This window comes from Empidonax traillii, unplaced genomic scaffold (genome assembly GCF_003031625.1).
Source record: "Empidonax traillii isolate 1590-97213 ecotype Southwest subspecies unplaced genomic scaffold, ASM303162v1 scaffold229:size1690559, whole genome shotgun sequence".
In the NCBI taxonomy this organism is placed as follows: domain Eukaryota; kingdom Metazoa; phylum Chordata; class Aves; order Passeriformes; family Tyrannidae; genus Empidonax; species Empidonax traillii.
In genome coordinates, this window is record NW_020955422.1 from 743,981 (window position 1) to 763,250 (window position 19,270).

Sequence of the window (19,270 nt, forward strand, 5' to 3'; positions counted from 1 at the left end):
ATACATTGCAAAGGTGGGATATTTTTAACAACCATACCTTAAGGCTGTCAAGATTTAGCATTAAACTGCTGTGAAAGTTGAATGGCATTGCAGATTGCAGCATTGATATTCAAAATGTAACCAGTAATGACCAGAAATGAATCTCATTCTCCCATTTCTTCATCAAACTTCTGTAACTCACTGCAGGACATCCAACTGTAATGGAGAAAATAAGATAATTGGCAAGTTCTCTATGCTCTAGTACCTCTGTGTCTTTTTTCTGTTCCCTCAGTGCTACCTAGTCCCAACACTGTAAAACTTCTCCTGCAGGAAGTTTAATTTTCATAAGAGACTTTGTTTGTTATTTTCAGGGAAAAATCCTTAGCTTCCTTTCCAGGCTTACCAAGTAGAGGGAAGAGAATTAATGGACCAGTTTGATAAGCTTTAAAAATTGTACACTGACCAAGTCCAGTATGTCCTCTACTTAAGGGCAAGAGGTGTACACTAAGGATGAATACTCGGCTTCTCACCTCATCTTCAAATTGTAATCAAGGAAATCACCTGAAGGATACGGGTTGCTATATAATTAAGATATTGTAAAGTTTGCATGTCATCAGATTCCTTAGGAGAAGAGTTACTATAATACCTTGTGCACAAAGAGCAAAAGTCTGTAAGGGTGGATGTTCTAGGGAGAGTGATGATAATGTATCAGAGAGAGGGGAGCTTTGGAGACTGGCAGCATCTGATTATTATTTTGGCCTGGTCCATTTAATATTGTGTAGAATCTTTTGTTGTCTCTCTTCCTCTCCTCTCAAGTAAAGGTACACCATGTGCTTGTATTTTTTGTTTTGTTCTGTTTTGTTTTCATCTTGACAACACTGTCAGGCTCCTATCTAGGAACTTTGTGTTGAAATCAAGATGTTATTAGCCAGTATAGCAAGGAAGCAAATGACCTTAGAAATGCTCTCCAACTGAGTGAGTGTGCTGAGCTACTTAATTACAATGGTATGAATTTTGTGGTCTTGGCTGCATAAGGTTGGCTGGAAGATTAAATTGCTCATGTTTGCTTTTCCATAAGTAGAGCTGTGCTTCTTCTATAATGACAAATCCATTTATCTTGGAAAGTATGTAAATAAAGAAGATTAGAAATGCCATTATCTCACTTCTTTAATAGCAAGCAGTTTTAAATTGCTGTCTCGTTCAAAATTCCAGGTTGAAAAAAATTATTAAAATTCTAGCTAAGAAACTGTATGAAATTACATTTAGGCATTATTCTTCACTTCTTTTTTTCTGTGTCATTAAGCATCCCCTGATAAGCAACTCATATACTTCCCTCCAAAGGTAGGTTTGTTTAAGTGTTGAATGATTACTTTGTGTCTTGGTATGAAAAGCAAATAGATTGAAGGGAAGAGGGAATACATAAAACAAAAAGGAAGGAAAAATTAAATACTGACTTGGAGGGAACTCCAAGAGAGAGCTGATGTCAGCAGCTGAGGTGAGAGAATCGGATATGGAAAGGAGAATTAACCTCAAGTCAGATGAAAAGAAGCCTTCCATTGTAACTGGATAAAAGCAAAAAGTCTTGTACTCTGTAGGGAGGAAACAAATGAGATTAAAAAAAAAAATAAGATGCAAGTGGTGAGACAGAAAAATGAAAATGCTTTCAGCTAGAAATGAGAATTTTAGTTATTAGTAAATGTGGAACCTCACCTGATTATGTGAGAGGCAAATCTCTTGACATGAGAAACATGCACGCAAGTGTCTATGATTCTGAGTAACTGGAGTAAAATCCTGGCTCTGATGAAGCCAGTAAGCATTTTTATCTATATAGTACGACAACAGTCCCCCAACTGTTGGTTTTGGTTTTGTTTTGTTTTGTTTTGTTTTTTCAGGACCTGTAAACTGCAACGCTGAATGCTTATTCATTCTTATGTAGCACTGCAACAAGTTGTCTAATGCGCATGATCATCTTGTAATGATACAGCATCACAAAGATAATTTGTTGTTGGTTTGGGTTTTTTTCTTAAAAAGGAGGGTTCTAACTGGAAGTCTTCAGATTTTGTCTTTTAGAGACCTACTAGAGCAATAGGATAAGTATTACTGACAAACTCGTACTTGCATAGAGGCACAAATTTTAGTGCTAGAGCGGTCTGTTGTAGTCATCTGGTCTGACTTCCTGCATTGTGGAGGCAGGAGAACTTGCCCTATATTTATACACTGTGGACTCCAAACCTCTCTCTGAGCTTGACTTTAATACTCTTTGTACTCTTGTCATATTTCCCTAGTAGATAAAATCAATCATTTCTCTAGAATGTGAGCAAGGACCTAAAATTTCTCTTCTTCTCGAAGAGCTGTTGCTTGAAAAAGGATATATTTATTTCCTGTTCCTCCTCCAGGTTTTAAGTACGTCTATTATAAGCCATAAATTGTTGGTGGAATCTTTTATCAGTGTTCTCTAAGCTAGCACAGTAAGTTTCTACTTTTGTAGGTACGTGTGTTCATATATACAGCACTGGAATTTGTTTTACGTAAATTAAATCACCCCCTTTTGTGTAAGGATAGTGTTTACTTCTGTTTGGTTTATTTAAGAGTAACAGCTATGGGTACCTCCAGAATTCTGAGAATTCGTCCCTACCATTTATCTTTTCTTCATGGGCCAACTCTCTTTGTGAGTAAGTGAGGGTAATCATGTTACACTGTGCTACTCTGTTCGTTTTAAGCAGCCAAAATGGAGAAGGCCTTTCAATCATAAATGTTACTCTGGCTGTTACTGTTATCCCGCCTAAAAAACAGTGTATCAGAAAATGGCAACAGCAGCTAATCAAATTCTTATCTGTTCTTTAGTGGGTTTGTGAATTGCTCGATGGAATGCAAATTGCATGCTGATAAGGCCTTGGAGTTCTGAATTTTGCTTTCAGCAGGAAGATAATGCTGAGAGATGTCTTATTTTAAATCTTTAATTTTCAGAAATGGGATTAAAAATAATAAGTTTATCACCAATTGCATGAAGGGAAAAATGCCTCATTTATAGTACCCCTTTCCCTAAGTCAAGAAGCAGAAGGTAGGTTGAGACTGTGTTCTGGGCACTAACAAGAAGGAGTTAAGGTTGGGCCATTTTCTATCTTCCTTACAGTTTTTATCATGAGAATGAATTAATGTGCCATTATTCTCTTCTCACTGAAGGCTTTCTTCACTACAATTAGAATAAAAAAAATTTTATGATCTCTCTCCTTACAATAGTAATCTGTCTTTCTCTGACCTTTTTGGCAGTCTGTTTTGGCTGATGTGTCATAGCACCCCTTGTTCCAAACCTGCAGGGAAAGTGGTAGGTTGATGAGCCACTGCAAACACAGACAACTAGAAAGGTCGTTGTAACCTAGCGTGCTGAATATAAAGGCTATTTATTATTTATTTCTTCTCGTGATTCATTCTGGAGTTTGTGTAGTTGACAGTCACGGAGTGGGGTAATTCAGGAAGCACAGCCTGGTCTTGGATTATGCACTTGGTTCTGTCTCTGAGCTTTTTGCTTGACCCTGGGCAGATAACTTCCCCTTCTCTAAGTCAAAGGTTCCCCCTTCCATTCATCCTTCCTCTGTTTTGTACTCAACTCATCTCATTCAGGGTTAAGTTGGCCTTTGTGCCTAAAACTGCATGTGTATGTATGTCCATACCTGCGTGCAACTTAAGAGTTCCAGTGTGCAACTAGTTTCTGTACATTATGTAAAGGGAAAACATTCTTAAATGTGTTTTGAAGTATACTGTTGTGCACCATCTTAATCTGAGAACTTCACTTACGTAGAATATCTTACATGTGTTGCATTACAAAAGCTGAATGAATTGTAACTTAACAGTACAGAACATCAGACAGTGCAGTAAGCAATGGGATCCCATAGTTTGGAACCACTCAAAACAGGGTCGAATTATAAAAGGGCTGTAAGGTATAAGAGGAAACCTCAGTCCCTTACTTCGTTGCACTCTGAGACCAAATTCTGGTCTGCATTCTCTCTTGTGCATCCTTATTCAATCCAGTTTTTTAATGGTAGACCTTAGAAGGGACTGACTGAATTTACGTCATTTTCTCCTGTTCTTCCTGAGGATTATCTACCATGTCCTTCTGTGTTCTCATGCTATCCAATGATGCCTTTAAATAGCAGGTTAAACTGAAATGTAGAAGGTGCTCAAGCTAATCAAACATTGCAAGGTATCTCTGCATGTGTTTTATGGCTCTAGCATGGAAATGCTAAAGGTTTAATTGACTGAGTGTGTAACAAGAACAGGAAATGACACAATGGCAATTCATTTTCTCCAAGAATACAGTGGGAACACAGTCTACAGCAACCTTAATTAGATTTTCAGTTAAACTTTTTTAGCAAGGATGGGAAGTTCAGCTAATTGAATCTGTTCTAATTTCCATTCTCCTGTTTATCATTTTTTATTCTTCATTTTGGGACATATCTCAAGGCTCTCATTGTTCTCTGCTCATTGCAGTATGTGATGACAGATGGTAGGCAACATGCTGATGTGCAGGGTAGCTACACATAAGCTGTAGGAGCTCCCACCTGTCTTCATTATAATGAAACTGAACTGGATCCACTCCAGTAACTTTTGCCTTCCTTTTCTCCTCTCCTCCCGGTCTCCATCCACTTTAATGTGAGAATAAGTTTGTTCTGTATTAATAATGCCCAAAATGTTTATATGCTGTTGCATCGATCTGTAGAAAGTCTAAAAGCAAATATGGTGTTCAACCCTGAAGAGATTAAGGTCTAAATAATCATCTGGTTTTAGCATCTCTGCAGTTAGTATATACACTATTGTGATTTTTTTTTTTCCTATCTGTGTCTGGATGATTGAGTACTGGTTAATGCAAAGGTACCCTGTTTTGGCATCTGTTGATCTACTAATTTCAAGTGTGAGTTCTCTCCCACAGGGTGATAGTAAAAACTTCTTTAAAAGAGGTGTGATGGTTCGGACTTGGCTCCCTGCCAAATGCACAACCCCCAGTAGCAGCCCTTCTCTTCCCCCCTTTCTACTTCCCCCAGGGCAAAGGAAAAAAAACTATGCAAATTGAAGAACTCAAAAACCAAGCTAGTAATATATAAAAAATATATATATATTTTGTGTATATTACAGTTAAGATGCTATGTACACAGCAAACGGGAATCCAAACACCCCCTGAAGGGATAGGGAAAGGGGAGAAAAGGGACAAAAGGAAACAAAAAGGGACACCGAATAGATACGCACAATCAAACCCAAGAACTAGTAAAATAACTAGTAAAACAAATCTCACCACGTCCCTTAGAAAGCAGGATTGGCAGACACGGCCAGCACTCTCCAAGCTTCCACGTGGCAGGTCAGTGGATGCTGCAGGCCTCAGCCTTAGATAAGCGAGACCAACACAGGGACCCACTGTTCCCGAAGTTCAGCGGAAGAGAAGAAGAATGAAGGCCGCTCCTCCCCTCTTATTTATACCACGATTTACGTAAAAATTGTATGGAATACTGGGAATACTGCCCCTTCCTTGGTTACAAACTGGTAACCAGGGAAGGCCTAGATTAAAACCACCACAAGAGGAAATATGTCAAAGTCACAATGTAAAAGTTAGCACTTAAAGGTGCTTTGTGGATTAGAGATGTATTGCTGTGGCACCTCACTATCACAGTTTACCTGCAGGCTATATACGTTTCCAGATCCAAGCAAAGTTGGCATTAGATACATAGATGGTAACCAACTCTATTCTGGCTAGAGGATTGGTGTCTGAACTCTGGAGTAGATGTTTTGGCAGTTTCTGCAGATCTGGATTGTATGACACTCTTACAGGAAATATTTCCTAGCTGTTATGTAGTTCAAGCTGGTTTGGATGCTGAGCTCACAGGTTTCAAGAGTCCTTCTAGTTAAATTGATTCCAGAAACATTGAAGAAAGGAGCTTCTGCAAAAATTGGGCTTTGTGCTTGCCTGTTTCTCAGAATACCTCACAGAGCAAATTGTTACCTTTAAGTTAAAAATCTATTTTAAAATATACATGTAGTGTGCTTCAAGTTCTTTAGTATTCATGTTTCTTTAAAAAGATTCCAATAGTGTTATGCCAAATGGCCTTTTGCAAGTTCTCATAACCTGTGAAGAAGGTAAAAATTAAGACCTGCAGATTCTCAAAAATCTTTTCCAAATACAGAAGCTTGCTATATTGCTTAACTGAGTCATGCTTGCGACTTTCAAGTCTTTAATTTATCATTAGAGGAAGGGGTTGCATTTCAAAGAACAAATAGCAGATCTGTGCCCCTTAAGGTAGCTTGTAATTTGTGGTTTTTTTGGGAAAGGTGGAGAGAAAGGAATAACAACTGAACTAAATGAAAATAGAGTTGGTTTTTGGAATGGAAAATCAGTCCCTCTGCAACCAGGATCCACTGAAAGAGTTACAAGATGGGTTCCCCAAAGGTGAAATGGCCAGTGTTTGGTAATCTCCATTGAAATGTTTTTAAAAAGAAAGTTCAGGTTGTAGACTTCCTGTTTTTGGAGTGGGGTTAGTAGGTTATGGGCAGACTGTGCAAGACTTTAGGTAGCTTTGACAATGCCTCTGAAACTCCAGTAATCATTATTGCTCTGCTCTAGGGGTTCTCCTTAGCTAGTTATGAAGGAAGAATTTCCAGCTGGGTAAGAGGAGACTCAACTAATTGTTTTCTTCTTACCTTGCACACAATTGTCTTCATGGAGAGGAAATTAATGCGATTCCAAAAGGGCTCCTTGGGGTACAATCACAGAATATGCCAAGCTGGAAGGGACCCACAAGGATCATCAAGTCCAGCTCCTGACTCTGCACAGGACCATCCCCAAGAGTCACACCATGTGCCCAAGAGTATTGTCCAAACACTTCTTGGACTCTGTCAGGCTTAGTGCTGTGACCACTTCCCTAGGGAGCCTGTTCCAGAGCCCAACCACCTTCTGGGTGAAGAATCTTTTCTAATATCCAGCCTAAACCTCCCCTGAGACAACTTCAATGCAGACACTGGGAGTACTGAGACTCTTAAGGGCTGGCACAAATAGTTTGCCATAAGCAAATATGTCTACACAAATGTGAAAAATAGACTCTATGTACAGATAAGTGCCTGTTATGATATGTAACCTAGTGAAGTGCAAATCTTCAGGGAGCTACAGTTGGACATAGGCTGAGTATCTCTGATCAGGAATGAGTTTCCTGCCAACTAGCAGGATTTGCTTAAAGGGTTTGTGGTTACTACATGTTTATCAGATGCTGCAACCCTTTTCTGATAAAAAGCAAGGAGTAAACAGAGAAGTCACAGTTCCAGGCAGTGTTTGATTTGGTCACTAAATTAAATAAATTTAGTATCTGAGCACTGAGTCAAAAACATCTAAAATAATATCCTAATTAATAATTAATTTTATTATTAAATTTTTGCTATTCTATAATCAAAGTACAACTAAGTCATAGTTATAGCACATGCTAATTCAGGTGGAAATTGAACTCATTAATGTTGATTTACTTTTGTCTATGCCATTTATAGTTGGAGGGAGCTAACACAACAGGGTGCACTGTACTGTAGAGCAGGCCATAGACTAAAACTCAGTAGAAGGTGGATTATGAAACCAGTTTTCTGGAAACTTGAATATTAAACAGAAGGTAAGTGACTGAAGTCTAATGTTCAACACACTGAGTTGAAAGAACACTAGAGAGTTGTGAATCAATGTCATCTTTATGCTTTGCACATTCATATGCATACAGAGGGCTAACAGTTGTGTTTTGTGAAATTTCAATTGAAAGACCATTCTTAGCAGTGTGTGAAGAAACATGCCAGCTTTTCACAGAGTTGTGAAATTATCTTTGATTACTGTTTGCAAGTGTGATCTTACTGAAAGTGATACAGCCTTTCTGGAATGTTACTTGAATACCACTTTTAGTTTCATTTTTCCCTCTCTGTCTTTTTTTTTTTTTTTAAATTTTTTTTTTATTTTATTTTTTTTAAATTTTATTTTCCTCAGGGAGAAGTGTCTTCTTCCTCTTCAACTGGCTCTGGAATCCAAGAGCATGAAGCTGGCCCAACAGGCTCTAGCAGGGATGCAGGTATGGCTTTAGAGTGGGGGTGTGTTGGAAGGCAGTGGGTGTTAAGGAAAGCTAGGCTTTCCTCTTGAAAAATAGCACAGAAAAGGTATCTGTCCTCATGTTGATCTAACAATAATGTTTGTTTTTCTGTAATGGCGTTAAGAGGTTAGGATGCAAGCAAGGCCTGGTGATTCTGTAGAAGCTAAAAATATTTGCAGATAGATAGGAGTTCCTGGATTTTAACGTTGAAATGTAGATGTACTCTTCCTTGTGTGACCCTTTCCTAGTCTCAGTAAGCTTACCTCTGCTAAGCATCTGAGAAACTAAGCTGAGTCAAGACTTGCTGTTTTCTTTGATTGAAAGTGAGTATAAGGATGTAAGTGGATCATTCAAATTCATTTAATCCAGCATATAAGGTGTCAGATATTTGGTTAGAGTGTGCCCCATATTGGGGCACAAAATAGTTGTAGTGGTTCTAGAAGGCTCTGGCTAAGGAAAATGGTGTTTTTTGAAGAGATTCAGTAATACGTGTCTTCTGGAAAAGCCAGCGATCACCTTCTTGCAGCATGGTACTCTGGTCCCACTGACATCCTGTGCCCTGTGTTTCAGCTATGGAATGGAAGTTGCTTTTAAAGTGAAAAGTGGGACTTAAACAAAGATATGTCTGTTGTACTAGTGTGAGGATGCCTGTTAGAAGAGCATTGCAGCCTGAAGATCAGCAAAGAATAGTAGAAGAATTGTGAGTGACCCACTGTGTGTTGTAGTGTAACTTCCTTGGGAACACTCGATGAGAATAAATTTTATATTTTTAATCTTCTAACTTGCTGTACGTAACACTTGAGTTCTGTAAGAACTGGAATTGCAAAGTTGCAAATTTTCAGTATGGTAACAGTTAAATAAGAATGTTACCTCTGAAGCCTAAATAGATAATCCAGGCAACAATACAGTCCTTCATCTGCATTTATGATATATGAAGTTTTACGAAGGGCAGAAAAGCAATCCACATAACTGCTGATAGGGAGGTACGTTAAAAAGTAGGATAAAAGACAAAAATGAGATTAAGTACAACTTAAATTTATCCAAGTAGGTCACAGGATGGTGGAAGTTAGCAGGGACGTCTGGAAGTCATCTGGTTCAATTCTGCTGCTCATATAAGGTCACCTAGAACTGTTGCCCAAGTTTGTGTCCAGATGGCTTTTGAATGTCTCCAGGGATGGAGACTCCACAACCTCCCTGAGCAGCCTGTGCTTGATCACCCTTACAGTTTCCTGATTTTTATTGTTTCCTGATGTTTGGAGGAAACCTTCTGTGTTCTAGTTTGTGGCCATAGCTTCTTATCCTGTCACTGGGCACCACTGAAAATATCCTATTCTGTTCTCTTTGCAATCCCTCTTCAGATATTTATATATGGTGACTACATCCTCTTTGAGCCTTCTCTTCTCCAGGATAAATAGTTCCAGCTCCCAGCTTTTCCTCATAAGAGAGATGCTCCAGTTTCTTTGTCATCTTAGCAGCCCTTCCCTGGACTCTCTCCAATAGCTCCCTATCTACTGTACTGAACTAAACATTCTTTATGTAGAAAACCCCATTATTTTCACTGCAGTTTGAGTTAAATCTCATCAGGCAGTACAGTGCTAAAACACTTAATGTACTGATATGTGGGAAATTCTTTAAAACATTGTTTTGGGTTAATCATGGCTGACAGTTCCAAACCCAGCCACTCACTCTCTCCCTTGCAGGGGAATGGGAGAGAGAAACGAAAGATGAAAAGTGAGAGAACTTGTGAGCTAAGGTGAAGTTTAATATGGAAAGCAAGGCTGCATGCACAAGCAAAAGCATGTATGGAATTCATTCACTTCTTCCCGTGGACCAGCAGGTGTTCAGCCATCTCCAGGAAAGCAGGGCTCCATCATACCTCATAGTTACTTTGTAAGACCAGTGCCGTAACTCTGAATGTCCCTGTCTTCTCCACTTCCTTCTTCTTTCCCCAGCTGCTGTTGCTGAGCACAGTATCATATGGTATGGAATATCCCTTTGGTCACTTTAGGGTCAGCTGTCCCAGCTGTATCCCCTGCCAAACTCTTCTGCACCCCCAGCCTACTTCCTGGTCAGCCAGTCTGAGAAACAGAAGGCCTTGATACTGTCTAAGCTCTGCTCAGCAATAGTAAAACATGGGAGTGTTATCAATGCTGTTTTTTGGTCGCATATCCAGAACAGCACTCCATGAGCTCCTGTGAGGAAAATTAACTATTCCAACCAAAACCAGTACAAGCATAGAAAGTAGGAAGGAATGAACCAGTGAAATGTGCTACAGAGTTGAAGGTGAGAAGGAGCATCAGTACAAAAGTCATGCAAAATGTGCAGGGTGAAGTGGGCTGCACGAAGTCTGCACTGGGACACAGCAAGGTTGTGTTCCTGGGATCTAAGACAAGATAGTTTTGCTCTGTCGTGGGAGTTTCTAAGAAGATGGGAACTGGGAAAAAACTTGAGTAGGTATGTCTATTGCAGGATGCCTGCCACTAATAAGAGGCACCCATGAAGGTGGTTACAGACTAAATAGAAGAAGCATTTCTAGTAGAATTCCAAGGAAGTAGTACCACTGATCATGTTGATAGTTGCTCAGATACTGGCTTTTTCCAGGCAAAACAAATCTGATCAGCCTAAAATATTCAGTCTGAAGTTCTTTCAGTCTGTACTGAACACACTCCTGTGTATGTTTGTGTTAGTCACTTACTCACAGTACCCTTCCTTCTGAGAACTTGATTGTATCCATTATTAATCAATTTCTGAATGACGCAGAACACATCTTGTCCATGATCAGAGGTGCCTCCTTCACTGTGCTTCACCCTGTACCCTATTGGAACAACTGGGACAAGAAGTGCCTCTGTCACCTGCTGGGCAGAGGATCTGATAGCACCAGTTTGATGTCAGAATACTAGCCTGAGTGCAGCTTTTGGTTGTTTTTAGGTTTAGGGGGCTGCAAAGGTTCCACTCTCTCCCCACTTCTAAAATGTTGAGATGTTTTGCTGAGGGCATTACTTGCAGTGGTTTATCAGTTACTGATGCCCACTTTCTTCTGGACATTGGTGAAGTAGGATGGGGAAAAGATGATACCAGAATGGCAGCCGTCTCAAAAGATGTTGACTCCCCCACACTGGCTTCATGGCACGTTTCCCAGTTTTGCTGTATTTTTGCATTTTGTGTTATTTGCTCCATTTGAAATTTTTACATAAAAAACCTAACACCGTGGTACCAAGCACTAATAAGTTAGTTGCAGTAGTTCACAGAAGAATTGGGCAGAGGTAGTTTTGTCTCAGCCAGTACATTGCCATTTTCTCTCTGCAGAAGCTGCTGTCTGATGAGAGGTTTGTATCCGTGGAAACAGACTCAGATGAGAAACAGTTGCTTAATCAGATGCTGAATGCCGTCAAAGTGACTCCTTCACTCAATGAAGACCTGCAAGTTGAAGTGATGAAGGTTAGTGTTTCACACACATCAGTGCTTGCAACAGAGGCTGCATGAATGAATGCTGGAGTTAGCAAATAAATTAGCTGTTGCCTTGGAAATTTTCATTTTAGGACAGTATTTGATTCCCTTCTTCCTGATGGCAGATGTTGGTTGGCTTCATTTCTGCTTTGTTTGTGTTTCCCTGATTAAATAGGAGATAGTTTATATTAAGAGTCAGTACACTGGTGGTTCCAGTTTTAGCAAACTGAAACAGAACAATCAATCTGTTCCATGGGAGTTCACAGATAAATGACTTGTAGATTTTTAAGTTTGTTATTGAGCTTTAGTGGTCATGAGGTGGGCTGTGCAGGCTTGTAATTTTGTACTGTACATGCATAGGTGCTTTATAATTTGCTAGCTACATTTTCTCTTTGTAAAATTCTAATGATCAAGCATAATTTGTTTAAGCACCAAAATGTCACTGGACCAGTGCATAAGGGAGATAATTGTTTTGTAAACTCAGTGAATACTCCCATTTCTAGAAATGCTTTAGCATTCTCCTGTATGCATGTCATAACATGCAGAAGGGTGAGCCTAGCAGCAAAGAAAAGGGAGTAGTATTTGAGTGGACTCTTACCTGTTTTATGGAGCAGGCTTCTGCCCATGTAGAGGTTTAACTATGACACGCAGATCCACATTCCTAACCCAGTATGCCTCTTTCCTGCCTCTTTTGTCTCTAAAGTGGGAAAGGGGAAGAGTTAAGAATTAGCAGTACTGAACCAGTAGGTCTCTCTTGCTATGCAGTAATTTTTTGCAAGTTGCTTTTTTTACATTCTTGAGTGTTGCAGATTCAGTATCTGCATGCACACTGTTTATATGAAAGTCCTGGCATATATCTGTCAGAAATTGCCCCTACACTAAGAATGTGAGCACTGTATTTTGTTACACTTATGAGAATATATCTTCTCAAGTTGTTTTGATATGTGAGAAGCCAAAGAAAAAAAGGAATCAAGAAATCCTCAAAGCTTTAAAAGAGAGAAGGGAACATAATTTCACCGAGTGAAAGGGGAGCATAATTTCACTGAGTGAAATCTTGATGTACAAATATTTTTCTGGCTAAAAGCACAGTGAAATGCATGTCCGGTAAAATCAGGCTACAACTTTACATCCTGAGAACAAAGCAAAATTCCATTGACTTAAATATTTCAAGAGAGCGGAGGACCAAAACATATTGTAATCAGGACAATTTAAAGCTCAGAGACCTTGGATTTGAGCCTTGCCTGAAAGTCAAATCAAGGGACATCTCTTTACATTGTAACCTGAAGGTTACAGATGACACTGCAACACTTGAAAATGTTGTAACTAATGCAGGCCTGATAAATGGCTAAAGCCTTCGGGGAGTTTTCTAGCAGCTGGCCTCAGCAATGTGTTAATATCCCTGGATCTGCTAAAATGTGTCCTCAAGGCAGCATATGATTGTACATCAGACTGTGTTATTCCATCTGGAGGAGATTAAATATATCTTTATCTAGTGCAGATAGATATTAGACACTCCTGAGTGTGAGCAAGTTTGTGTGAAACTGGCTCAGCTGTGATACTGGCCTAGTTTTTTGCAACTTGCTGCACAATTGTACCAATTTCACAGGTATTAAGAGTGCAACCATCAAAAATTACACAGAAGACTAGTCATGCAAAATCAATGTGAAAGTAGAAGTGCAGGAGTAGTTTACTGCAAGTTACTGGTAGGTAAGCTTCTAAATCACTTAAATGTGTGTGTTTAGGTTTTTTGTTTGTTTGTTTGTTTGTTTGTTTGTTTGTTTGTTTGTTTTTTGAATCCTATCCAGAATATCTCCTGTTGTTCCCAGTAAGAGTACATCAGAAAGTCACACTTCAAATACTATCCAAACCAAATGTTTTGAATATTTGTTTTAATGGTTTGTTGTCACCCACCTGTATTACAGATGGAGGTGGGAAAGGATTTGATTGGCTGAAGAGAGCATTCTGTAAAGCTTTTTATATTCAGATTGCTGCAAGTTGAAATTGGCAGTCGAAGGGAGAACACAGGAGAGGTGTAAGGGCGGTTAGTTGCCTTGCTTGACACACTTTTGGAACCTGATAAATATTATTATAAATGGCCAGCATTAGACAGCAATGGAATAGAGTAATTGCAATGGTTCTTGTAAATAAATGGAGAGGTGTGCTAGCTGGACCTCTTCTGGCACTGAAAAAAGTGAACAGTTTAGGCCACTGTTGTAAAAGTGGAAGGGCACTGACTGATTTATGGCTAGGTACCAAATTCTCTTTATTTTTAAGTATGAGTGTCATGGCATGCTCAGCAGATTCCCAGATTGCAGGATCACAAAACCAGCATGCCGACAGTGTTCAGACTTAAGGGCCAGGGCTGGGGACTATGCTGGAGTGCATCCTGGGCAGCTACCCAAATGCAATTGTTAAGAAGAACTCAAAGCCTTTCCCTGTTGCAATCTCTCTCTCCACTGTGTTAGGTGAGGTACCTATTATCATTTTTATAAACTTTGATGTAAATTGGAATTTTACTTTTTGTAATAAACAAATATTAAACTAAATTCCAGATTAGGAACTACTCTCAGTATCTCTAGTTCTTCTGAATACCAGTTGTGGATTGCACCTTTCTCATAGGGGTTTCATACAGAGTGGTTATGTGGGGAAATTCCCCCCTTGGATTTCCAGAGTAGAAATGATACTCTGACATCCTTGTTTATTTTCTTTCTTGTAGGACACCCTTATGATTACTAAACACTGTGTAATTCTTATGTCTACAGCACTTCTATGCCCAAAAAAAGGGAGTGGTCTTTTCAGTGAGGAAGAGGGAAAGGCTATGGTTTCTCTTTGGCATGAATAGGCACCTATAACAAGTACAGGTGTACTAACTGGATTTGATTTGCCACATACCGGAGCAAACTGTCTGGTGTATATAAATTTTGCATTCAGACTTACATGTTATTTAACTGCTGCGCTAGATATTTCTTTATAATACCTCGATGACTATGTGGTGAATGTATTCTATGCCACGTGTTTTCTCTGTACCTCTGATGTGTTTTATGACAGAGATTTATTAGTATTTTCAGACTGGGGACTAAACTGAGGTTATTTAGGTGCTTTAATGTATATTACAAGATACTGAGAAACCAGAAAATCCAGAAGGTGTGACCAGAGGGAACAGTGTATCTGACACAAGGCCAGTTCAGTATTCTCCTCTGCTGTTGCCGTGATACTTTGCTGTCAGACTGAGAAGGCTTTTACTATATGTATTACCAGTTTGTGTTTTTACTATACTCAACTGGCTGTATCAATGGAAGGGAAAATCACACAATCATACAGTACCTTGGTGATGTTCTTCTTGTAATACATCAATAGCTTAACTGCAGTTTCAAATAGAATAATCTAAATACTTATACTTGTATATTTTCTTTATAATATTCATGGGGGAAGAGATATATGGATCACTAATCAAATTCAGCGTTTTATCAGTGAGATACCAAAGTGACTCAATGCTTTATTTATACAGTTATAGATGTGTAGAAAAAAATCAGGGGGGCAGTAATTTAAAACTTTCCTTAGATGAGCACGGTCACGCAATATGGCTGGCCCAGAAGTGGGAAGAATTTTGTTGTGTGACATGGTGCCATGTTATAATTGAGTGAATTGCAAGGCTATATCTCATACTGATGGGTGGGAATGTTTTGTTGACCTTAAGCACTAGACTAACAAGCAAATAGATAGTCTGCAGAAGAAAGGGGGCAGTTTCTAAACTGAGGATTAGTATCATTCATTTGAGTTTGGCTGTGGATTCAGGGGATCCTGATTTTTTTTTTTCCCCCCCCTAACTTGATGCTTTTAAATTCTGGTTTCAGATGTTTTTAAAATGGCTGAAGTACTTCTGCTTCATGCTATTAGACCTTTGCTTGCAGGAACACACATAGTATTGGCAAAAGCACTATCAGATATTGTCAGATCAGCAGTGGAAAAGGAAACTAGGAAACTAATCTATAGCTGAGTCTCTGCATTGCAGTCCCTCCCAGCCTCAACATTTCTGTGATTTTTTTTTTTCCCCTTTCTTACTTTGATTTTTTTTGATAATTTTTCATCAGCAGCCCTGACCCTAAAATGCATTTCCTTCTGGAAAGACTCCTGGAAAAATGGTATTCAGCTTTGAATGTAACTGTGGCAGCAAAGAAGATGAAATCAAATATGAAGGAAGTGGGTAGTATGGAAGGAATCCAAAACAACAGGGACTGGTTTTTTGGGTTTTTTTCTTCTTTTTTTCTTTATTCTCACTAATGTTATGGTCCCTTTCAAATATCAGTTGACAACCTTCTTAATAATGCCATACCTCTCTATCTGTGAGAACATTATTCTCAAATAACAACAAAAACAAGTTTAATGAGTAACTGCATATTAGTAGATGAGTCCTCACACAGAAATAAGTTCTCTAGACAAAGTGTAATGTAATGGGAACTAGCAGTAAACAGATTGTTCTTAAGAAAAAGGCATGATTAGTCATGTAAAATTTCCCTTTCTACTGCATGCTTTTGTTTTCTTCAGTCCCAGATAAAACTTTGTAATGTAATTCAGTGCATGTCAGTTCTGTTTGCCCAGATTTCCCAAGAAATTTACCACTTGCAAGGCTGAAATTTTCAAACATGAAAGAGAATAATGACCTTTTGTGAAAGAAACTCCAGTTTTCTGATTTGGTGGGCTTTCAAATATTTTTTCTTTATTTCACTATTTTAATTAATGGGATTATGATATGCTGGACATGTTATGAATATATAAGATGTTTCTGTCAGTGGAGCTTGCAAGCTTTGTGTCATATTACCTCTGAGAAGACTTCACACAGTTGAGTTGCAGCTAATTTACTTGTAGTGGGTTTTGAATAAACTTGGGGATTGTTTTGAAACCAAAAACTAATCTTCCAGAGTGACTTGAGAGAGAGAAGACTTTTCTAGTTCTGATTATTTATTTTTTGTCCATGGTGAACAGCTATTTCATTTATTAAAGGTTAGTTTATTCCCAGTGACTCCAAATTGCATTTGTTAGTGGATTAGGTGTACTTCTTGCTGATGGGCAAAATTTTAATGATTTTTCTTCTGTAGGCTTTCAGTGAGGAGTCAGCCAGAATTTTTTTTAACCTATGAATGAGGTTTAATAACCCTTGTTAAATCTGCTGTGTCAAGACAATCTTTTATCTTTGCCTCTGATCCATTAATACAGCATTTGGGAACTCTCCAATAATAATAGTAGATAGCTCTTTCTGCGATTTCAGTTTTCATTTCAGGTATATTCAGAACTGAAATCTGAATTACAGTTCTATGGTAAAACTTAGTTTGTGTAATGACAAGCTATCTTTAGATTAGGTATTTGCAGTTGTTCTTCCCAAGATTGCTACCACAATGGCTTAAAGATGCAAGGTGCTAAGAGTCATATCCTAGTTTTTATTAATTTATTTTCTTTAGTAACTAATTGATAGGGCCCCAATTATGCTGTCAAATTAGTAACTTGAAAAGGTCACTATTGAAGGTCTACAAGGAGTTGTAGAAAGGTTTTTTGTTTGTTCATTTTGGTGGGTTTTGTTTTGGTTTTTTGGGGGTTTTTTTGTTCTTAGTTTTTTTAACAATTATAGTTGACCTGTTTTAGATTCTGCACATCCATGTTGTTACAGGTTCAGGGAGGTAGTCCTGATCCGATGCAAATATTGAATTAAGATGGATTGTGCTTGAGCAACCAAGCAGAACTTATGGTTAACTTTTTCAGAAACTTGTCAAACTTTTTTGGTGTTGAGCTGGTCTTTTGTCTTCCATCACGAAGAATAACTTACGTATTTGAAAAGTTGTTCCAAACTGTTTGATCCAAAATGTTGGCAGAGTGCAACTGCAAAATCCCAGCCTTTTTGGATGATTATACTAGACACTTTTTTCTTTATTGCTAGTAAATGAGGTGATCACTGTAATAAACTGTCACAGATATATATGTTCTCATTGTTTTAAGGTTAATATTTATGATATGTATCCTTTCACATACAGTTTGGTTATGCTTAGTAACATATAATTTGCAACTGTTCTGCTTTGTCCTGAACTGTAAAATCAAATGGAGGAGGAAAATGGACTGTGAAACAATTTGGATTTAAAGGTATAAGTAAACTATGTTGTTCCCTGTGCAACCCTTTGAGGCATGGCATGTATAACAGTTTTATATAGGAGTAAAGAAAGTGATTTCTCTGCCCATCAAAAACAAAAATTCATCGGTGCAGCAGTAAAAATATAACTGCTAAATGGAAATGGGGAAGAGAGACTGCTATTATCAGGATGGGAATCAGCAATCCAATTGTTGGTACTTGCTGTAGATCTATGTATTTTAGTTAATATAGAGTTTTGGAATAAGAGACCATTTTATCCTCTCAGTATATTTTATGCACTGCATTAATGCAAACATTTTTCAACATTACTTGCAATATAAATTTTAGTCCAGTCATGTTCTAAGCAGAGATGGACTATGTTTTAAATAAAGTAAAAAATGAAAACCATTATGGAACTTTAATTGCATGCTTTAATCCTGAACTGGTTTAAAATCTGTATTAATGAGAGAAAAAAAAATGCTGAAGATTTGTAGAACAAAGTTTCGCCTGAATGTACTTTAGTTCTTATAATAGTGGTGCCTCGTATGAGCTGTTAAAAGCAATAACTAATTTTTTTTCCAGTCCATAATTCAGAGATGTGTTAGCATTGGCTCTGTTAAAGAGGGGATTCTGTAAAGACTTGCACAATATCATGAAAATAAGATCCTTTTCTAAGACCAGTCCTGCTGAGGAATGCTAGATAGAATTCTTAGTGCTTAGCCTTTTCAGAAATTAAATTGTTGAAATGTGGGCCAACTACAAACCCAGATTCTCTGGAGTTTGCTTCTCTCATTTTTTTCTGGTTATTTTAAAAAGTTATTATATTCATGTGCTTAGTTATAAGTAACCAGGTTAATTCTAATTGATTAAGTGACCTACCTTGTGTGCTTCAAGATAAGCTCATCCTTTCCCAAGTTAATTAGAACTATGATAAATGCCTAGTTCTGTGATTAAAGAACTCCCTTGGTTCTTAGGTGCCTGGTCATTGTAGCAGAAACCAGTCTTAAGTTAAATAGCTGAGCTTTCTCCTTAAGGGATGCAAAAGAATGACTATGATAATGGTCTGAATGTGAGCATTCAGATGAGAACTGGCTAAGCCAGTCAGTAGTGAATGCAGTGTCTCAAAAATCAAGCCTCTCTCCGGGATTCAGCTTTTTCTCAGTACCTTTCTGTGCTTGAATTCATAATCCTGAACAACCTCTCTGGGTTTGGACAGATGTGTAGCTTTAAAAATCTAAACAGAAGGCTGGTCATGTCTCTTGAAAGATTTACAGGCTAGATAAGTAGGCTTAGTTTCTTGCCTGAAGAAATTCCGATGCAAAACTTTTAGCTGTCTCAGTGCTATGAGGCTGTGAAAGTGTCTTCAGATAGAGAAAGTGCTCGTTCTGTCATGTCAGAACTGGTGTGGTATAATCAAAACTGTTGGCATCCGCACAAAAAGTAGCAAGTCCCTAACTCTGGAAAGTGTAATTTCACACCTGTCCAGAGTGGAAATACAAGTTCCTACAGACTTCCTTTAATCTTAGACACATACCAAGAACCTGGAGATCAGTTAACCGTTATGAAAATTAATTGGAAAGATGTTGTATATTCACAAACCCAAATGCAGAAACCCTTTAACTTTCATATATTGCCT

The 19,270-nt window shown here is 38.3% G+C and overlaps 1 protein-coding gene across 5 annotated transcripts in view; it reads left to right on the forward strand.

The window, feature by feature from the left end:
• Positions 1–19,270, forward strand: part of ARFGEF3 (ARFGEF family member 3) — an 82,159-nt gene that overhangs the window by 8,046 nt on the left and 54,843 nt on the right. For all 5 annotated transcript variants that reach the window (XM_027888050.1, XM_027888052.1, XM_027888055.1 and 2 more), the window contains exons 3-4: positions 7,973–8,054; positions 11,379–11,510. In XM_027888050.1, coding sequence (XP_027743851.1) covers positions 7,973–8,054; positions 11,379–11,510 — 214 coding nt within the window. The remainder of the gene's footprint in view (positions 1–7,972; positions 8,055–11,378; positions 11,511–19,270) is intronic.